General features: G+C 36.1%; 1 protein-coding gene across 2 annotated transcripts in view; it reads right to left on the reverse strand.

Annotated features, from left to right (window-relative positions):
• Window positions 1-1799: 1799 nt before the first annotated feature.
• MED30 (mediator complex subunit 30) overlaps window positions 1800-18435 on the reverse strand; it is a 56932-nt gene continuing 40296 nt past the window's right edge. The window contains exons 4-5 of one of the 2 annotated variants that reach the window (XR_465358.3): window positions 5532-5651; window positions 1800-2292 (exon numbers count right to left, since the gene is read on the reverse strand). Coding sequence is in view for 1 of the 2 variants with exons in the window: in XM_001369994.4 (XP_001370031.1) it covers window positions 2197-2292 (96 nt within the window). In the remaining variant the exon portion in view is untranslated. The remainder of the gene's footprint in view (window positions 2293-5531; window positions 5652-18435) is intronic. The other variant, XM_001369994.4, reaches the window with a different exon arrangement.

The following is an 18435-nucleotide window of genomic DNA, read 5'->3' on the forward strand; positions in this document are numbered from 1 at the left end:
AATAATTATAAATTCTCAGAATTATTCATTAAATGCTTGGTAGAGTTCATTTCTTAATCTATCTTATCCTGGGGATTCTTTTCTTAGGGAATTCATTGCTGGCTTGTTCAATTTATTTTTTCCAAGATAGATATATTATTGAAGCATTCTATTTCCTCTTCTGTTAATTTGGGCAATTTATGGTGTTTTAAAAAATATTTATCCATTCCAGATTGTCAAATTTATTGACCTACAGTTGGGCAAAATAGCTCCAAATAATTGCTTTAATTTCATCTTCTTTCATGGTGCATTGACCTTTTCATTTTTAATACTTATAACTTAGTTTCTTTTAAAAATATAACCAAAGTTTTATGTTATTGGGTTTTTAAAAAAATACCACCTTTTATTTTTCTATTAGTCCACTGTCTTTTTTTTTAATTTTCAATTTTATTAATATCTCCTTTGATTTTCAGTATTTCCAATTTGATGTTTAATTGGTCATTTTAAATTCATTATTTTTCTAGACATTTTTTAGAAATCACATGCCCAATTCATCAATCTTCTCTTTCTATTTTGTTTATGAATTTAGACATATAAATTGTCCCTTATGTTCTCTTCTCCACCCTAGAAGTATAACTAAGCTTCTACTCTACTGTGGCTATAACTGCTAGTGCTCCTCTTCTCCCAAGAACTGCAACCTGTAACTGCATATATGCAATGCAATAGGGTCCTGCATCCAGTGCCAACAAAGGGTCCTGTCTGAAATCTTTTTCTGAGCAGTTGACTTTTACTATCTGTGGACCAAGGGTTCCCCAAACTACAGCTTCTATTATAGCTACCTCTAAATCTTGCTGCTGGTGTTGTTATGTGCACTTTGCTCTGGAAAAATGTCTAATTTCTTTTGTTACTTCTGCCACTCCAGAATTCAATTTGATGTGTTATTTTATGGTTGTTTAGAGATGAATGTTGGAAGTGTTCAGTTGAGTTGTTTCTTGTAGTTTGCCATCTTGGTTCTGCCCCCATAGTGCTTATTCATAACAACTCTTCAGTAACTCCCCCCCAAAGTCTTTTCTAGATAAACTGCCATCTAACCAAATCTCTTCCATCTTGTACTTATGAGGGTAATTTTTTAAGTTATAAGTTTAAGATTTTAAGTTTATTATCTCTATTGAACTTTTATTACATTCAGTTCAAAACTACACCCAGGTTTCATCTTTTCAAGAGTCTATTACCAATATGTTAGTTATCTTTCCTAGCCTTTTGTCATCTGCACATTTGATAAATATGCCATCTATGCTTCTAAACAAGTCACTGATAAAAGTATTTAAAAGCACAGAATCAAGCAAAAATCTTTAGAGTACTCTATTTCCTGCCACATCTAGTAAAGTTACATTCAGACTAGTCAACTATAACATTGACTATATGGCATTGACTATAACACTGTCAAAAAAGAAAATAAGGTTAGTCTGTTATGACCTATTCTTTATGAAACAATTTATATTTTTTGTAATTGCTTCCTTTTCTGGGTTCACTAAGCCACATTAAGTCCATAAAACTAGGATAATTTCAATGGCAAAAGAAAAAAAGCTAAAACCACCTAAGAGGCTTAGGTACTGAGGGTGAGTTGTTCTAAAATGTATACTAATAGCACTGACCCCTCCCCTTTTCTGTTTAATAAAAGACCAACTATTGTGAGAATTGTTCAATATTTTGGATAAACAGGCAGCCTCCCAACAGAAATTAATATGTATTTATATTTATGTTAATTTATAGGATTAAATGTTTATATATTTACATACATAAATATTTAGGAATAGATGGTTTAAATTGATTTTTATTTAGAAAAAAATGATTAACTTTTTGAACAGTTATTTGGGCATAAGATCTTAATAAGTGGTTACTAAATCTTTACTATAAAATGATAAGCTCAAGAAAAATGAATTTAACAACAAATAGGATTCAGGTCTTTTCACATAATCAATGAATCATAGAAAACTAAGAAAAATTAAGAGCTGTCAATAACTACTTAACAGAGAAATATTACCTAATAAATTATAAAGGAAATATTTAATGCATATCTGGAATAAAGAAACAATAATTTAATTTTGTAACATTGTAATGAAGCAAACAAATAAGCTACTGTTTAAAAAAATAAGAATTGAAAACAAAAGAGAAAATAGTTACAGCAAGTCATAAAATACAAATTTGAAAACCAGTTCAGTTCCTCATTGCCAACATGGCATTTATGTCCCAGATGAGATTTCGTAATTGATCCATAATTTGCTTCAGCTGTTGATTCTTCTGTTTCAGTTTCTGTATTAAAAATAAAAGAAACTGATTAAAAATGTTTAATGAAATACATATCATTAAGTTAGGATAATAATTTAATTAAGATTGTCAAGGATGACTATGATAATAATTCAATTAATTGCTATGTAACTGACATAAAGAACTCCTTGAAATGACAGTTGTTTGTGGAGAAAAGTGAAGAACAGAATTGGATATAAATAATGAAAGGAATATAAAACTATAAGTAGCTAACTGTTACCCATAATATGTCTTAAAACTAAGAATATTCTATTGGTAACAGTAAATTAAGACAGAATGCTGAGACACCTGACAATGTTCTTCATCAATTCAGTTACTGAAGGCCCTCTTGGTGTGTATGATAATATGACAAGAATCTCTACTCACATGTTTTCCCTATAGAAATGAGATGAAATAAGTAGCCTTAGTTTTAACTAGGCCAATAACAGTCTACTACCATTTTATCTAAACAATTAAGGAGTTTTTCAATGAAAACATTTATTAGGCAGAAGTGCTATCATTACAATGGCCTAATAATTCAATGTACTGTTTTCGGTATAAATTGTTTTTTTGTTTTGTTTTTTTCCCAATGGGCAGAGACATCCTACCAACAACTGCAGATCAGCAATGATTTTGCCACCAACACTCCTGACTCACCTACAACACTATGAGGTAAAGGTTTTCCTCTGAATCTTTCAGTCAAACAAGTGACTATAAAGACCATGCTTGCTATAAGATAGTCATTTATGAAAGTGTGTCTTCTTTTGCATATTTTTGGTACACTTGTAGCTAAATCTTAGAAACATCTGTATATATTTGAGAAAGAAGGAAGAAATATAAACCTAGAATAGCAGAGAAGAGAAGTGGAAGAACTAGGATTTGAACTGGGGTTTATTGGTCAACAGTGGTGTTCCCTTTAGGACTTGTCACTACATGCCTAATTTCAGCTACTAGGTCAGTACCTCCTAAGAAGATATATTTGACTAGACATAATTGTGAAAATCTGAATGTGCTTCTCTCTTATAAAGAAATATTTTCACCTTTTGAAACAAAATCACTTTTATTTAAAACCTGGACAAGAATTTAAGGCAGAGGCATTTAGACATGAAACATTAAATATGTACATTGATTATATCAACTATTCTTTAAGATATGTGTTCATCTCTGTACTTTATAATATTAAAATCTTTGTAGTGCTAATATAAAAAGGTTCCAATGCTCCCAATAAGCAATTTTTGATAGTGTGATCACATCACAAGCCATAGAAAGTGGCTAGTCAATGCTAGAAAAGGATCAATTTTAAACAGATGAAAAGGCCAGAGTGACCTAAATGTTACATAGTGTTAACTTCAGTAAAACTTGTGTTATGCTCAAAATATGACTAATCACCAAGAACTTCAGTCCATATTATACTCTATTAATGAGTTTTTAAACATGCATAAGAAAACCCATCTTCTACAAAGAGTAAACTGGCATTTTGTTCACTCCAGGAAAATTGTATTTAGGTTACTTTTAAGACTATATCTTAATTTCTGCCTTTCATGAACACTGTGATTAAAAGTAATGAGAGTGGAAAGAGTACAGAACCAGGAACTCAAGGTTCTAAACCTGGTTCTGCCTCCTGAGACTGAGCAAGCCACTTTAAAGACTTCAAGCTTTGGTGTCCTTATCTGTGAAATGGAGGTGGAGGGACAGGTTGGCCTGGCTCAAAGTCATTATAAGCCTGTAAAATAATTGTGAATCTGCTTTTCAAAAATACAGTAGGCAGATGCAAAACATGATTATCATTATAAATTAAACCTTTTTCCATACTCACTGAAATTTATTTTATTTTATTAATAATTGCATCCAAATGAGAATGAATATTGGTACTGACTTACTGGAGTACTTTGCACCCCTCATAGTATACCTTAAAATACTTTGTTTATAGATTTTATCTCTCCTACTAGATTGCAAGTTCCAAAAAATCAGGGAATAATTTCTTTGTATCTCCCACTGAACATAGATTAAACATATTATACATGTACATATGATATATATTGAATTATTAATACTATCTAACTTTATAGAAAATACTTATATACCTTACTTCATTTATCCATGAGGAAAACCCTGAGAAGTATTATTCACTAGGTTATGATTCCATAATTAACAGCCACAGGTAGGAATCAAACCAATCTTACTCTTGACTTCAGATCCCTCATTCTTAAATATAAACCCTACAGCTAGGTGGCAAAGAACATATTCATTCAGTCAATGTCTCATCTAAATAATATTAAAGTTGGAAAACCTGAATTCAAATCATAAAATTGACATTGATAAGCTAAATGTCTATGAGTGAATTCTGTGATCTTTCCAAGCCTCAGTTTCTTCATCTAGAAAAGGGGAATGATATTTATTTACACTGCTACTTTATAGAGTTGTGAAGGAAAGCACTTTGAAAAATACCAAATGCTAAATAAATATCATTACTGGCTACAAATACTGAAACATGCCCTACTAATTGTCCCATTAATGGATTTCTAAATTTAAGATTAACCAATGAGAAAGGCTCAGTAGCACTTTAATAATATGGCGAGTGTCTGTAAAACAAAGAAACAAAAAAGTCTTATAATCATATAGGAGAGGGAATAGACCTATAATTTCACTGGAACAAGGAATTCCCAGGTAAGGAATATCCCTGTATCACGTCAAATAATAATCCTCTCAACCTATAGTTTTAGTTGCCTGAAGCCCTGAGAATTTAAGTGACTTGCTTAGAACACACATTAAGTATGTATCAGAAGCAGAACTTTGACCCAGGTCTTTCCTGGCTTTAATCAATGATGAATCTACTACATCAACCTGACTCTTCATATATATATACATATTAAGGCAAGGCTTTAATATAATTAAGTAAAAAGATACAAATCTGGAAACATTTAAATTTATTTCTTGCCATTGACACATTTGAAAGCATATATCTTGATGATTTCGTTATATTTTAGACTTGTCAGCCACACTGTCAGAAATAAAACCAAAATACTGGCATATAGAAAAATAAACTTTACAATGATAGACAGAGAAATGTAAATTTAAAAATCAGATAACATGAAAGGAATCCATGAGAAAATGATGGTTTATTTTTATATTACTGTAATGTAATAGCAGCTATTATTACAAAAGTGAGTTTATCTGAGATACAGATTTCAAAAGGGTTTGACAAATATTGTACAGTTGCTAAGAGTTTATATCTATCCACTCACCTGTGCCTATTCCTCAGAAGTTGCAAAACTTCTTTCCCCCTCTTAAATTAATCTCTACTCTTCACTTTTTGCTCTTTACATCTTAAAGGAAGCTCCCTCCAATAAGTGAGGTCTTCTATTCTGGGAAGAGATAGAGTCATAGCAAATTCACCTTCTCTATTCCAAAGAGAGACTCAATGGATTAGAATTCCTTAAGTTTCCCTTTTATACATTTCTGGAGAAGACTTTAGAGCACATCACATGACTTCATACTGTCCACTATTTCCAGCTTATTTTCTTGGAAACTCTGTCCCAGCATCTGGCACAGTGCCCTATACACAAAAAGCACTTCATGACTGCTTAAGAAATTAACAATGAAGAAAACCATTTTTTAAACCTGTAAAAAGGAATTCTTATTCCTTTTTTTTAATTTCACGGGGGACTTGGAGGACCTCTTACCATAGAGTTGTGTAGGGATTAACCAGTCCACAGTGACGGGAAGTAGGAACTGGGGAGCCCCCTGCTAAGCGAGTGTCAGTTGCTGACAGTTAGGAGAGTCACTTGATGACAGTTGGTGGGTCAGTTGCTGGCAGGGCTGGCAGTTGCAGGGAATTTGGCTGCTGAGGTGAGTTGGTCATTGAGGGTGGGTTCCTGGTAGTGTGGTTGGCATTTAGTTGCTGGAATATAAAGGTGGGCCTGAGCTTACTGAGAAGGCTTTTGGCTTGAACCTTTAAAGGGCTTTTTGCCTCTGGGATCTCTAAGAGCAGGAGGTCTGTCTCATAGGCAAGGATTTGCTGTCAGTTGGCTACTGACAGTTGGGTTACTATAGAAAACTGGTTGAAGGAGTGATGAGTGGTGGCTGTCTATTATTTTAGGGAGTTAGTGTAAAGATGAATTTAGAATTGTGACTTAAAATCTAGATTTAATTGGTTGCCAGGGGAAATCCCAAATAAAATACCAGCCAGTCTGGTATTTTATGGTAATTTAATTAATATAGAGGGAAAGAATTAAGGAGAGGGAGGGAAGGGGATATAGGATTTTTCCTGCCTGGCCTGTACCAGGGGGAATTTAAAAATCCCTGCCTCTAGGTCTCTGAAGAAGATTAGAGGCTTCTAAGAGGATAAAGTTGGAAAGTAAAGGAGGAAAACTCAGTCAGAAACTCACCGCTAAACCGTACAATAGTTTGTAGCCACATTAAGATGCCGAAAGGCTCAGCACGCTTCTCTCAGCTAACTCTCCACCACCAATAAGGGAAAGAGAGTGTTTTTTTGAGAGATAAAAAATCCCAGATATATAGACCTTTCATCCTTGTGTCTCCTCCTCTAAACTTTCACATCTACCAATCACATCAAAGGCTTTCTCCAGGACTGTCCATACTTTTAGTTCTCACCTTCTTTGATTAGATTATATCTTTTGAATTACTTAATACTTCTTTGTTAAGTTCACCTTTTGTTAGTCCCTTGAACTTTTTGTGATTAATTTAACCTTTATAGGTACTTAACACATTTTTGTATTAAGACCTAAAAATAGACTTAGCTTAAAGTTCTAGCTTCACTATTAGGTGAGAACTGAGTACCTTCATTGTTCAATCAGGAGATTACAACTTTATCTTCCCCTAAAGTAAGGTTTCAGTAGGGCGGAGTAATTTAAAGTTTACAGTAGATAGTGAATCACATAGAGATAGTATAGGTTACATAGGCCTATTGTTTGCCAGGCAAGAAGAAGCTGTCCTCAGAAGACAGTTAGAGGTAATTATTAGGAATTTTAGGTATATTTATAGTGTATGAGACTGGTAATCTCTCTTCTTTTCTATTGGAACTTTGTGGGGGTGGTTGTTATTAGCAGTAGTTATAGGCAATTATAGGTAGGTATAGGCAGTTTTAGGTAGTAATTATAGGTAGTTGTAAGTAGTTATATTTAACTATATATAGAGATATATAAATAACCAGAATAGACATTAGGAAATTTTTTCTACCTCTTTCCTATATTTCTCTACTATATTCATTTTACTATATTTTAATTAAACTAAATTGTTAATTGTTAAAAGCTGCTAGAAGTTTTCTTATCTCTGGCTTAAAGGGATATTAATTTATAACCCTACTATGTTCTCATTAAAACTTAAATTATTAAATGCTCTTCTCTTATTTTGTCAAAACCCCTATTTTAACTCTTACAAACCCAAGTTAGAAGGCTACTGTTTGAGAAGAAGAGTTTGTTTAAAATATGGGACTTCATGTTTCCTGAAAATCAGAAAGGCTAATACTTGTGCAATTATAGACAGGCATTTCTTCAAAAAACAGGCATCTCCCCAGTTATGTGAAGAATTACACGAAGCAGCTAAAGTAGAAGACCAGTTTTTAAAGTTGTCTTAGAGATTTCTTCACCATAAATTAAGCATTAAATTATTATCCTCTGAGCAATACTTCCAAGTCTGTAGTAAATTAAACCTGAAACTCTCCAGAACAATTCATATATCCTTCACTGGTAGTTCCATCAGATTGGCTTAAAATAAGAACCTTTCTGAAACTCTATAAATGAAATGAACAAGAACATTTTCTCTGTAGTCTAGGATATTCTCAATGTCAATATAATATAATGAACATTTCTAGAAACATTAGTCTTTGAGGTGGGGAAGAGGAAGAAGATAATATATTTGATTATATTAACTTAAAGATTCTATACTAAAACATTAAACAAATTAATATACATGCTCAATACTAATTTGTAATACTAAAGGAAAGTAACCAGAAAGCTTGAAACTATTGATCCACCTTAATGACATTTATAACAATTTAATTTTTATGAAAGAAAAAAAAATAACTTCATTGTGTTTCAGAAGGATGCTTATATTCACTTTTTGTCCACTAGTACAAAGAGGCAGCTTAAAACAACTGCAAACATGGAGAACATTTTGTGAAAAGGCAAAATGTCTATTTTGAGTTTTAAAATTAAGCTTATGTATAGTATATAAAAGATAATTAGAAAGTATAAATAAACCATGGAAAATTATATAAAATATTGTTGTTTCTGTGGAATACTCAATTAATATTAAAGGCTAATAATTTATTCGCATTGAAATCTATACCATAGAGTAACATTATATCATCTTTTTTTATATGGTTCTTTTCAGGACTTTTGAAAAGTTTTCAAGAGATCTAAAAAAACTCCAGTATGAATTGGAATCACAAAATTTTAAGAATTCAAAAGTGTCCTAGTGGCCATCTAACCCAATCCATACTTGAAAGCCTCACCATAATACACCTGACAACTAACTACTTATTCAACTTCTGCTAAAAGTCCTCCAATAAGGAAGGACCCACCTCTTCCCAGGGCAGTCTATTTCACTTTAGGTTGCTAAAAAGTTTTTCCTGACCTCAAGTCTAAACTTTGTGACAATTTCAGGCATTGTTCTTAATTCTAAGTCCTGAAATGATCTAATCTCTCTTTTACATAATAGCCCTTTCATATTTCGTCATATGTGGAAGATAAACACCATATCCTCACCTCAGTCTTTTCTTCTCCAGGATTTTCTAATGTGAAGATGGGATTGACTCTCCCCTTGCCTACTTTTAAATTTAATCAACCAAAAGGGAAGACACTCCTACTTAACAGTAAATGAGGGAGGTTCACAAACCACTTACTAAAGTGAGTAACTTCTCCAGAAGTGACTGACTACCCTCTGGGCAGTGCTAAGCAAATTTAAAGACTGTAATTGGTCCCCATAAAGTGGAGGAAGGGACAGGAAGAGACATAAAGAAAGGTCCATAAAAAAGGGCCTAAACTTCCTGTCAGGAGGTCTTTGGTCTTCAGGCTTTGTACTGAATTTTCAGGTTGAAGGAGCTTGGACTGAAACTGTGGCTCTCGGATTGCTTCTGGTAAGACTGTTCCTGGATCTTCTCCCTTTGGATCTTCTCCTGGTGAGTGAAAAAGCTGACCCTCCTTTCCTTATTTCTGGAGAGATTAGTTCCAGAGAGGCCTCCCCTTCTTGGAGGAGGCTGCATGGGTTGAACCTTTGCTTAATTCATCACCAAGTTCTCTAGCTGAGGGATTAATGAGCCCTATATGGGTAGAACCAGAGATCAGAGCAACATTTAAGGTGATAGCTATACTTCTTACTCTACCCTCTTTCACATTTATCTACTTTCACTCTTTCCACCTTTTTTGTAAATAAAAGCTGCTAAAAGTCTTTTTAACTTGGGCTGTATTAATTTTAAAATCTGTGACCACAGTATTATCTTAGAATTCTCATATATTTAGTCCAACCATAATTTAATTCATTACATTAGTTAAAAAAGTCTTGGGTGTCAACAACTGCTTAGTTACATGGGTTGAGGGGGATATGATTGGGGATATAGACCCTAGATGAACATCCTAGTGCAAACATCAACAGCATGGAAATCAAGGACACATGTAATACCCAGTAGAATTGTGCGTCAGCTACGGGAAGGGCAGGGGGAGGGGAGGGAGGAATAGTGTGATTTTTGTAACCAAGGAATGATGTTTGAAATTGGCCAAATAAAATTAAAAAAAAAAGTCTTGGGTGTCAGTCATGACTTTACTTCTAACTACAGAGATTCCCCTCACTTATCAAGGGAGTCAAGTTCCAGAGGACACCATCCCCATCCCCCCACCGATAGGTAAAATCCACGAAGTAGCAGCATTATATTTACGTATATATATATATATAAAGCTTTATAAACCCTTCCTACTCTCCTATAAACCTTTTCCACACTCTTATTAACCTATAGTCACTTAACCAATCAGTGCCCAGGACACAGAACACAGTGCTATGGTTAGTTGCCTTTCATTCCATCAGTCAACAGCATGCCATGATAAATGTAACTCCGTCATACAGAATTAGATTTTTTTTTTAAACTACAATACAATGAAGCCAGGATAAGTGAACCCTGATATAAGGAAGGGCGACTGTATACATAAGCAGATTATCGCATGAACAATCCCTCTAAATTTACAGTAAATTAAATCTGCAACTCTTCAGAAGAATCCAAATACAAATCATCATCATCATCATCATCATCATCACAGCTCCCATTTACATAACATTTCACTAATGTCTTATAGCAGACTGGCTTACAATGAGTATCCTTTGTCCTCAGGGCTTTCATTTGTAAAATGAAGAGGTAAAAGGCCCCTTTCAACTCACAATCCTAGATCCAATCTTACTCCAGTTTTTCTTGTACAGAGAAAGTATTTTAGCGAAATTTCAGCACATTACAATTTTCATATAGCATACAAATGTATTAACTGTGTTATCAGTAGGCTGAATGAATGAATTTCTGCCAAGGATGTGACTGGCAATTGAACCTTACGAAGTCTCTGTGATCATAGAAAACAATAAACCAAATATTTCCTACAGTTATTAAGCATAACAAAGCTGAATATAAAATACTGAAGCAAAAACTATTAGGGAGCACTAGTCTTTTCACTTGCTTTTTAATATGACATCAATCCAATTCAGAGCTGGTTGTCCCCTATCCATAAGCCCATATGCTATTATTGGTACATCATTCTCTTAGAAATGGATCATACCGGGGACTTCCGGTTAAGATGGCGGCTTAGAGAAAGCTGAAGTTCAGATCTCCGGAAAACCCTTCCCAACCGATCTCAAACTAGAAGCTCCTAAGGCGCCGAAATTCAAAACGATCAACAGCACAGACCCTGGGAACCCTCCTCCTGGACCTGGACCCGGTTCAAAAGGTACGGCTCCCCTTAAAAGCCAGAACCCGAGATCCCTCGGACCTCAGGGGTAGGAGCGCAGAGTCCAAGGCTCCCGGAAGCCGCAGCCGCGCCGGGCTCAGAGAGCAGAACCCTCAGGGCCTTCTACCCAAGTCCCAGTCCGGGTGAAAGTTACTGCCTGGGGCCTCCGCTGCAGAGAGCTGGTCAAAACAACAGCAACCCTCAGGGCGGGCAAGACAGCCTCACGGGCTGGATCCTGCTATCCAAGTCTCAGTGAAAGTCTGTGCTCTCGGAGCTTGGGGAAGCGGCAGCCCATCCCCCCGCAGGCCGACGAAACAGCCTCACGGCCAGGGATTCTGAAGGCAACTTCCGGAAATCGAGCCAGGGGGAGAGTGTGGCCTCGTGGTCCGACCCTTCCATTCCAGTTCCAGTGAGGCATATTCAGTTTAACCCAGGGAAAGTCATAGAACCATCTGCCCAGGACTAAAGCCTCTGATCACCAGACAAAGACAAGAAAAGCCAATCCTCCACGTTCAGAGATGACAAACTCCACAGAAGCACAGAAGCCCCAAAATACCAAGAAAAATAAGAAGAAAGGGGCGACTCTGGACACATTCTATGGAGCCAAAATACAAAATACAGAGCAGATAGAAGAAGATATACAAGAAAATTCTCCAAAATCTTCCAAAGGAAATAGAAACTCTCCACAAACCCATGAAGAATTTGAATCAGAAAGGACCAAAAAGATGGAAGCCCTCTGGGAGGAAAAGTGGGAAATGATGCAAAAGAAATTCACGCATCTACAAAACCAGTTTGACCAAACTGTAAAAGAAAACCAGGCTTTAAAGCAAGAACTAATAAAGCAAAGCCAAAACACCAAGAAATTAGAAGAGAACATAAAATATCTCACCGACAAGGTGATAGATCTGGAAAACAGGGGGAGAAGAGAAAATTTAAGAATAATTGGACTCCCAGAAAAGCCAGAAATAAACACCAAACTGGACATGGTGATACAAGATATAATCAAAGAAAATTGCCCAGAGATTCTAGAACAAGGGGGCAATACAGCCACTGACAGAGCTCACAGAACACCTTCTACACTAAACCCCCAAAAGACAACTCCCAGGAATGTAATTGCCAAATTCCAAAGCTATCAAACAAAAGAAAAAATCCTACAGGAAGCCAGAAAAAGACAATTTAGATATAAAGGAATGCCAATCAGGGTCACACAAGACCTTGCAAGTTCTACGCTGAATGATCGTAAGGCATGGAACATGATCTTCAGAAAGGCAAGAGAGCTGGGTCTCCAACCAAGAATCAGCTACCCAGCAAAACTGACTATATACTTCCAAGGGAAAGTATGGGCATTCAACAAAATAGAAGACTTCCAACTTTTTGCAAAGAAAAGACCAGAGCTCTGTGGAAAGTTTGATACCGAAAATCAAAGAGCAAGGAATACCTGAAAAGGTAAATATTAAGGAAAGGGGAAAAATGTTATCTTCTTTTACTCAAACTCTCTTCTATAAGGACTACATTTATATCAACCTATGTATACTAATATGTGGGGAAAATGTAATGTATAAATAGGGGGTAAAGAAAGACCAAATAGAATAATGGTTCTCACACAAAGATTCACAGGGGAAGGGGAGGGGAAGAAAACTCCTATAAGAAGGAGAGGAAGAGGGGGGGGGGTTTACTTAAACCTCAATCTCAGGGAAATCAACTCTGAGAGGGAAAAACATCCAGATCCATTGGGATCTTGAATTCTATCTTACCCAACAAGGGTAAGGAGAAGGGAAAACCAAGGGGGGGAGGGGGAGAGGGAGAACAAAAAGGGAGGGAAAGAGAGGGGGGAGGGGGAGGGAACAAAAAGGGAGGGACTAAAAAGGGAAACATCAAGGGAGGGGACAAGGGGGACTGATTCAAAGTAAATCACTGGACTAAAAGGTAGAGCCGAAGAAGAAAAGGTTAGAATTAGGGAAGGCAATCAAAATGCCAGGGAGTCCACAAATGACAATCATAACTTTGAACGTGAATGGGATGAACTCACCCATAAAACGTAGACGAATAGCAGAATGGATTAGAATCCAAAACCCTACCATATGTTGTCTTCAAGAAACACACATGAGGCGGGTTGACACCCACAAGGTCAGAATTAAAGGATGGAGTAAGACCTTCTGGGCCTCAACTGATAGAAAGAAGGCAGGAGTGGTAATCATGATATCTGATAAAGCCAATGCAAAAATAGACCTGATCAAAAGGGATAGGGAAGGTAATTATATTTTGTTAAAAGGGACTCTAGACAATGAGGAAATATCATTAATCAACATGTATGCACCAAATAATATAGCACCCAAATTTCTAATGGAGAAACTAGGAGAATTGAAGGAAGAAATAGACAATAAAACCATACTAGTGGGAGACTTAAACCAACCATTATCAAATTTAGATAAATCGAATCAAAAAATAAATAAGAAAGAGGTAAAAGAAGTGAATGAAATCTTAGAAAAATTAGAATTAATAGACATATGGAGAAAAATAAATAGGGATAAAAAGGAATACACCTTCTTCTCAGCACCACATGGCACATTCACAAAAATTGACCATACATTAGGTCACAGAAACATAGCACACAAATGCAAAAAAGCAGAAATAATGAATGCAGCCTTCTCAGATCACAAGGCAATAAAAATAATGATTAGTAATGGTACATGGAAAACCAAATCTAAAACCAATTGGAAATTAAACAATATGATACTCCAAAACCGTTTAGCTAAAGAAGAAATCATAGAAACAATTAATAATTTCATCAAGGAAAATGACAATGGCGAAACATCCTTTCAAACCTTTTGGGATGCAGCCAAAGCGGTAATCAGAGGCAAATTCATATCCCTGAAAGCTCATATTAACAAACAAGGGAGAGCAGAGATCAATCAATTGGAAATGCAATTGAAAAAACTCGAAAGCGATCAAATTAAAAACCCCCAGCAGAAAACCAAATTAGAAATCCTAAAAATTAAGGGAGAAATTAATAAAATCGAAAGTGATAGAACTATTGATTTAATAAATAAGACAAGAAGCTGGTACTTTGAAAAAACAAACAAAATAGACAAAGTACTGGTCAATCTAATTAAAAAAAGGAAGGAAGAAAAGCAAATTCACAGCATTAAAGATGAAAAGGGGGACAGCACCTCCAATGAGGAGGAAATTAAGGCAATCATTAGAAATTACTTTGCCCAATTATATGGCAATAAATACACCAATTTAGGAGAAATGGATGAATATATACAAAAATACAAACTGCCTAGACTAACAGAAGAGGAAATAGAATTCTTAAATAATCCCATATCAGAAATTGAAATCCATCAAGCCATCAAAGAACTTCCTAAGAAAAAATCCCCAGGGCCTGATGGATTCACCTGTGAATTCTATCAAACATTCAGAGAACAGTTAACCCCAATACTATACAAACTATTTGACATAATAAGCAAAGAGGGAGTTCTACCAAACTCCTTTTACGACACAAACATGGTACTGATTCCAAAACCAGGCAGGTCAAAAACAGAGAAAGAAAACTATAGACCAATCTCCCTAATGAATATAGATGCAAAAATTTTAAATAGGATACTAGCAAAAAGACTCCAGCAAGTGATCAGAAGGATCATTCACCATGATCAAGTAGGATTCATACCAGGGATGCAGGGCTGGTTCAACATTAGGAAAACCATCCACATAATTGACCACATCAACAAGCAAACTAGCAAGAACCACATGATTATCTCAATAGATGCAGAAAAAGCCTTTGATAAAATACAACACCCATTCCTATTAAAAACACTAGAAAGCATAGGAATAGAAGGGTCATTCCTAAAAATAATAAACAGTATATATCTAAAACCAACAGCTAATATCATCTGCAATGGGGATAAACTAGATACATTCCCAATAAGATCAGGAGTGAAACAAGGATGCCCATTATCACCTCTACTATTTGACATTGTACTAGAAACACTAGCAGTAGCAATTAGAGAAGATAAAGAAATTGAAGGCATCAGAATAGGCAAGGAGGAGACCAAGTTATCACTCTTTGCGGATGACATGATGGTCTACTTAAAGAATCCTAGAGATTCAACCAAAAAGCTAATTGAAATAATCAACAACTTTAGTAAAGTTGCAGGATACAAAATAAACCCACATAAATCATCAGCTTTTCTATATATCTCCAACACAGCTCAGCAGCAAGAACTAGAAAGAGAAATCCCATTCAAAATCACCTTAGACAAAATAAAATACCTAGGAATCTATCTCCCGAGACAAACACAGGAACTATATGAACACAACTACAAAACACTCTCCACACAAGTAAAACTAGACTTGAACAATTGGAAAAACATTAACTGCTCATGGATAGGACGAGCCAATATAATAAAAATGACCATCCTACCCAAACTTATTTATCTATTTAGTGCCATACCCATTGAACTACCAAAATACTTCTTCACTGATTTAGAAAAAACCATAACAAAGTTCATTTGGAAGAACAAAAGATCAAGGATACCCAGGGAAATAATGAAAAAAAACACATATGATGGGGGCCTTGCAGTCCCAGACCTCAAACTATATTACAAAGCAGCAGTCATCAAAACAATTTGGTACTGGCTAAGAAACAGAAAGGAAGATCAGTGGAATAGACTGGGGGAAAATGACCTCAGCAAGACAGTATACGATAAACCCAAAGATCCCAGCTTTTGGGACAAAAATCCACTATTCGATAAAAACTGCTGGGAAAATTGGAAGACAGTGTGGGAGAGACTAGGAATAGATCAACACCTCACACCCTACACCAAGATAAATTCAAAATGGGTGAGTGACTTAAACATAAAGAAGGAAACCATAAGTAAATTGGGTAAACACAGAATAGTATACATGTCAGACCTTTGGGAGGGGAAAGGCTTTAAAACCAAGCAAGATATAGAAAGAATCACAAAATGTAAAATAAATAATTTTGACTACATCAAACTAAAAAGCTTTTGTACAAACAAAACCAATATAACTAAAATCAGAAGGGAAACAACAAATTGGGAAAAAATCTTCATAGAAACCTCTGACAAAGGTTTAATTACTCATATTTATAATGAGCTAAATCAATTGTACAAAAAATCAAGCCATTCTCCAATTGATAAATGGGCAAGGGAAATGGATAGGCAGTTCTCAGATAAAGAAATCAAAACTATTAACAAGCACATGAAGAAGTGTTCCACATCTCTTATAATCAGAGAGATGCAAATCAAAACAACTCTGAGGTATCACCTCACACCTAGCAGATTGGCTAACATAACAGCAAAGGAAAGTAATGAATGCTGGAGGGGATGTGGCAAAGTAGGGACATTAATTCATTGCTGGTGGAGTTGTGAACTGATCCAACCATTCTGGAGGGCAATTTGGAACTATGCCCAAAGGGCGACAAAAGAATATCTACCCTTTGACCCAGCCATAGCACTGCTGGGTCTGTACCCCAAAGAGATAATGGACACAAAGACTTGTACAAAAATATTCATAGCTGCGCTCTTTGTGGTGGCCCAAAACTGGAAAACGAGGGGATGCCCGTCAATTGGGGAATGGCTGAACAAACTGTGGTATATGTTGGTGATGGAATACTATTGTGCTCAAAGGAATAATAAAGTGGAGAAGTTCCATGGAGACTGGAACAACCTCCAGGAAGTGATGCAGAGCGAGAGGAGCAGAACCAGGAGAACATTGTACACAGAGACTAATACACTGTGGTATAATCGAACGTAATGGACTTCTCCATTAGGGGCGGTGTAATGTCCCTGAACAACTTTCAGGGATCCAGGAGAAAAAAAAACACCATTCATAAGCAAAGGATAAACTATGGGAGTGGAAACACCGAGAAAAAGCAACTGCCTGAATACAGAGGTTGAGGGGACATGACAGAGGATAGACTTTAAATGAACACTCTAATGCAAATACTATCAACAAAGCAATGGGTTCAAATCAAGAAAACATCTAATGCCCAGTGGACTTACGCGTCGGCTATGGGGGGTGGGGGGGAGGAAAAGAAAATGATCTATGTCTTTAACGAATAATGCTTGGAAATGATCAAATAAAATATATTAAAAAAAAAAAAAAGAAATGGATCATACCAAATACTGCTATTCTCATTTTTGTAATACTTTGTGTAAATTGGCGGAGTTAAGAAAAGGGAATGAGAGTAGAGAAATGTAATAGTTAAAGGAATTGTAGAGGATTGAAGAGGTACAGGGGAAGGTTTTTGTAACAGGGAATGGCAGAGAGGCTGTCTTTGAAACATGGAGTTCCCAAGAAATAGGCCAACTGTGATAGCCTGAGGGAATGTTTTCTCTATTGATTGATGTTAAAGACATCCCAGGGCAGGTAAGCATGGACCCTCCTGAAGGACAAGCCTCTCCCTACCCACCAAGGTCGCCCAGCAGGGGTCCAATAAGGACCATTACAGTTGAATGACTGTCCTTGGGCTCTGCTCCCTCTATGTTTCCCTGAAATGATAGTCCTCTTATCTAAAGGTTATTTAACTCAAAGATGAATTTAATAACAAGTTTAGATTGGGAAGGTATCAGGGTAGAGGGAATAGGGATTTCCCTATATTTTGCCATAGATTGGGTTTGAGTCTCTCTCAGCTTTTGAGCTGAGGCCAGGCCTCACAGGCTGGTGGAAGGTTTCTTTTATTCCTGTCTATGCTGATCTATATATGCTAGCTTTCTTAAGTTCAAAGTCTTTAGCAATAAACAGGAAGAGGAAAAAAGGTTCTGATCTTCAGAGCTGGTGCCCACCTCAACACTTTCCATTTCATTCCACTCACCATTCAGTCACTAACATGTTTTCCTAAAACATAGGTCTGATCATGTCACCCCACCCCAACTCACTGCACTGGCTTTCTGGTTTCCTGCCCCTCGGACTGGAAGGAGCACTCTCTCCCTGTCTCTGGATAGAAGTACCTCTATTCCTGAATTTTCCCAACTGTGTGCTATCCCTGGATTCCTGTGATCGTGTCATCGAACAAAAGGACTTAAGGGGAGCGGTCTGAACTTTAAGGCTGATCTTTAGGGCCCTAGCCTGAAGAGACAGGCCCAACCAGCTCTGAAAATCAGAACCTTTTTTTCCCCTCTTGCTGTTTATTGCTAAAGACTTTGAACTTAAGAAAGCTAGCATATATAGATTAGCATAAACA

Source organism: Monodelphis domestica, chromosome 3, assembly GCF_027887165.1.
Source record: "Monodelphis domestica isolate mMonDom1 chromosome 3, mMonDom1.pri, whole genome shotgun sequence".
In the NCBI taxonomy this organism is placed as follows: domain Eukaryota; kingdom Metazoa; phylum Chordata; class Mammalia; order Didelphimorphia; family Didelphidae; genus Monodelphis; species Monodelphis domestica.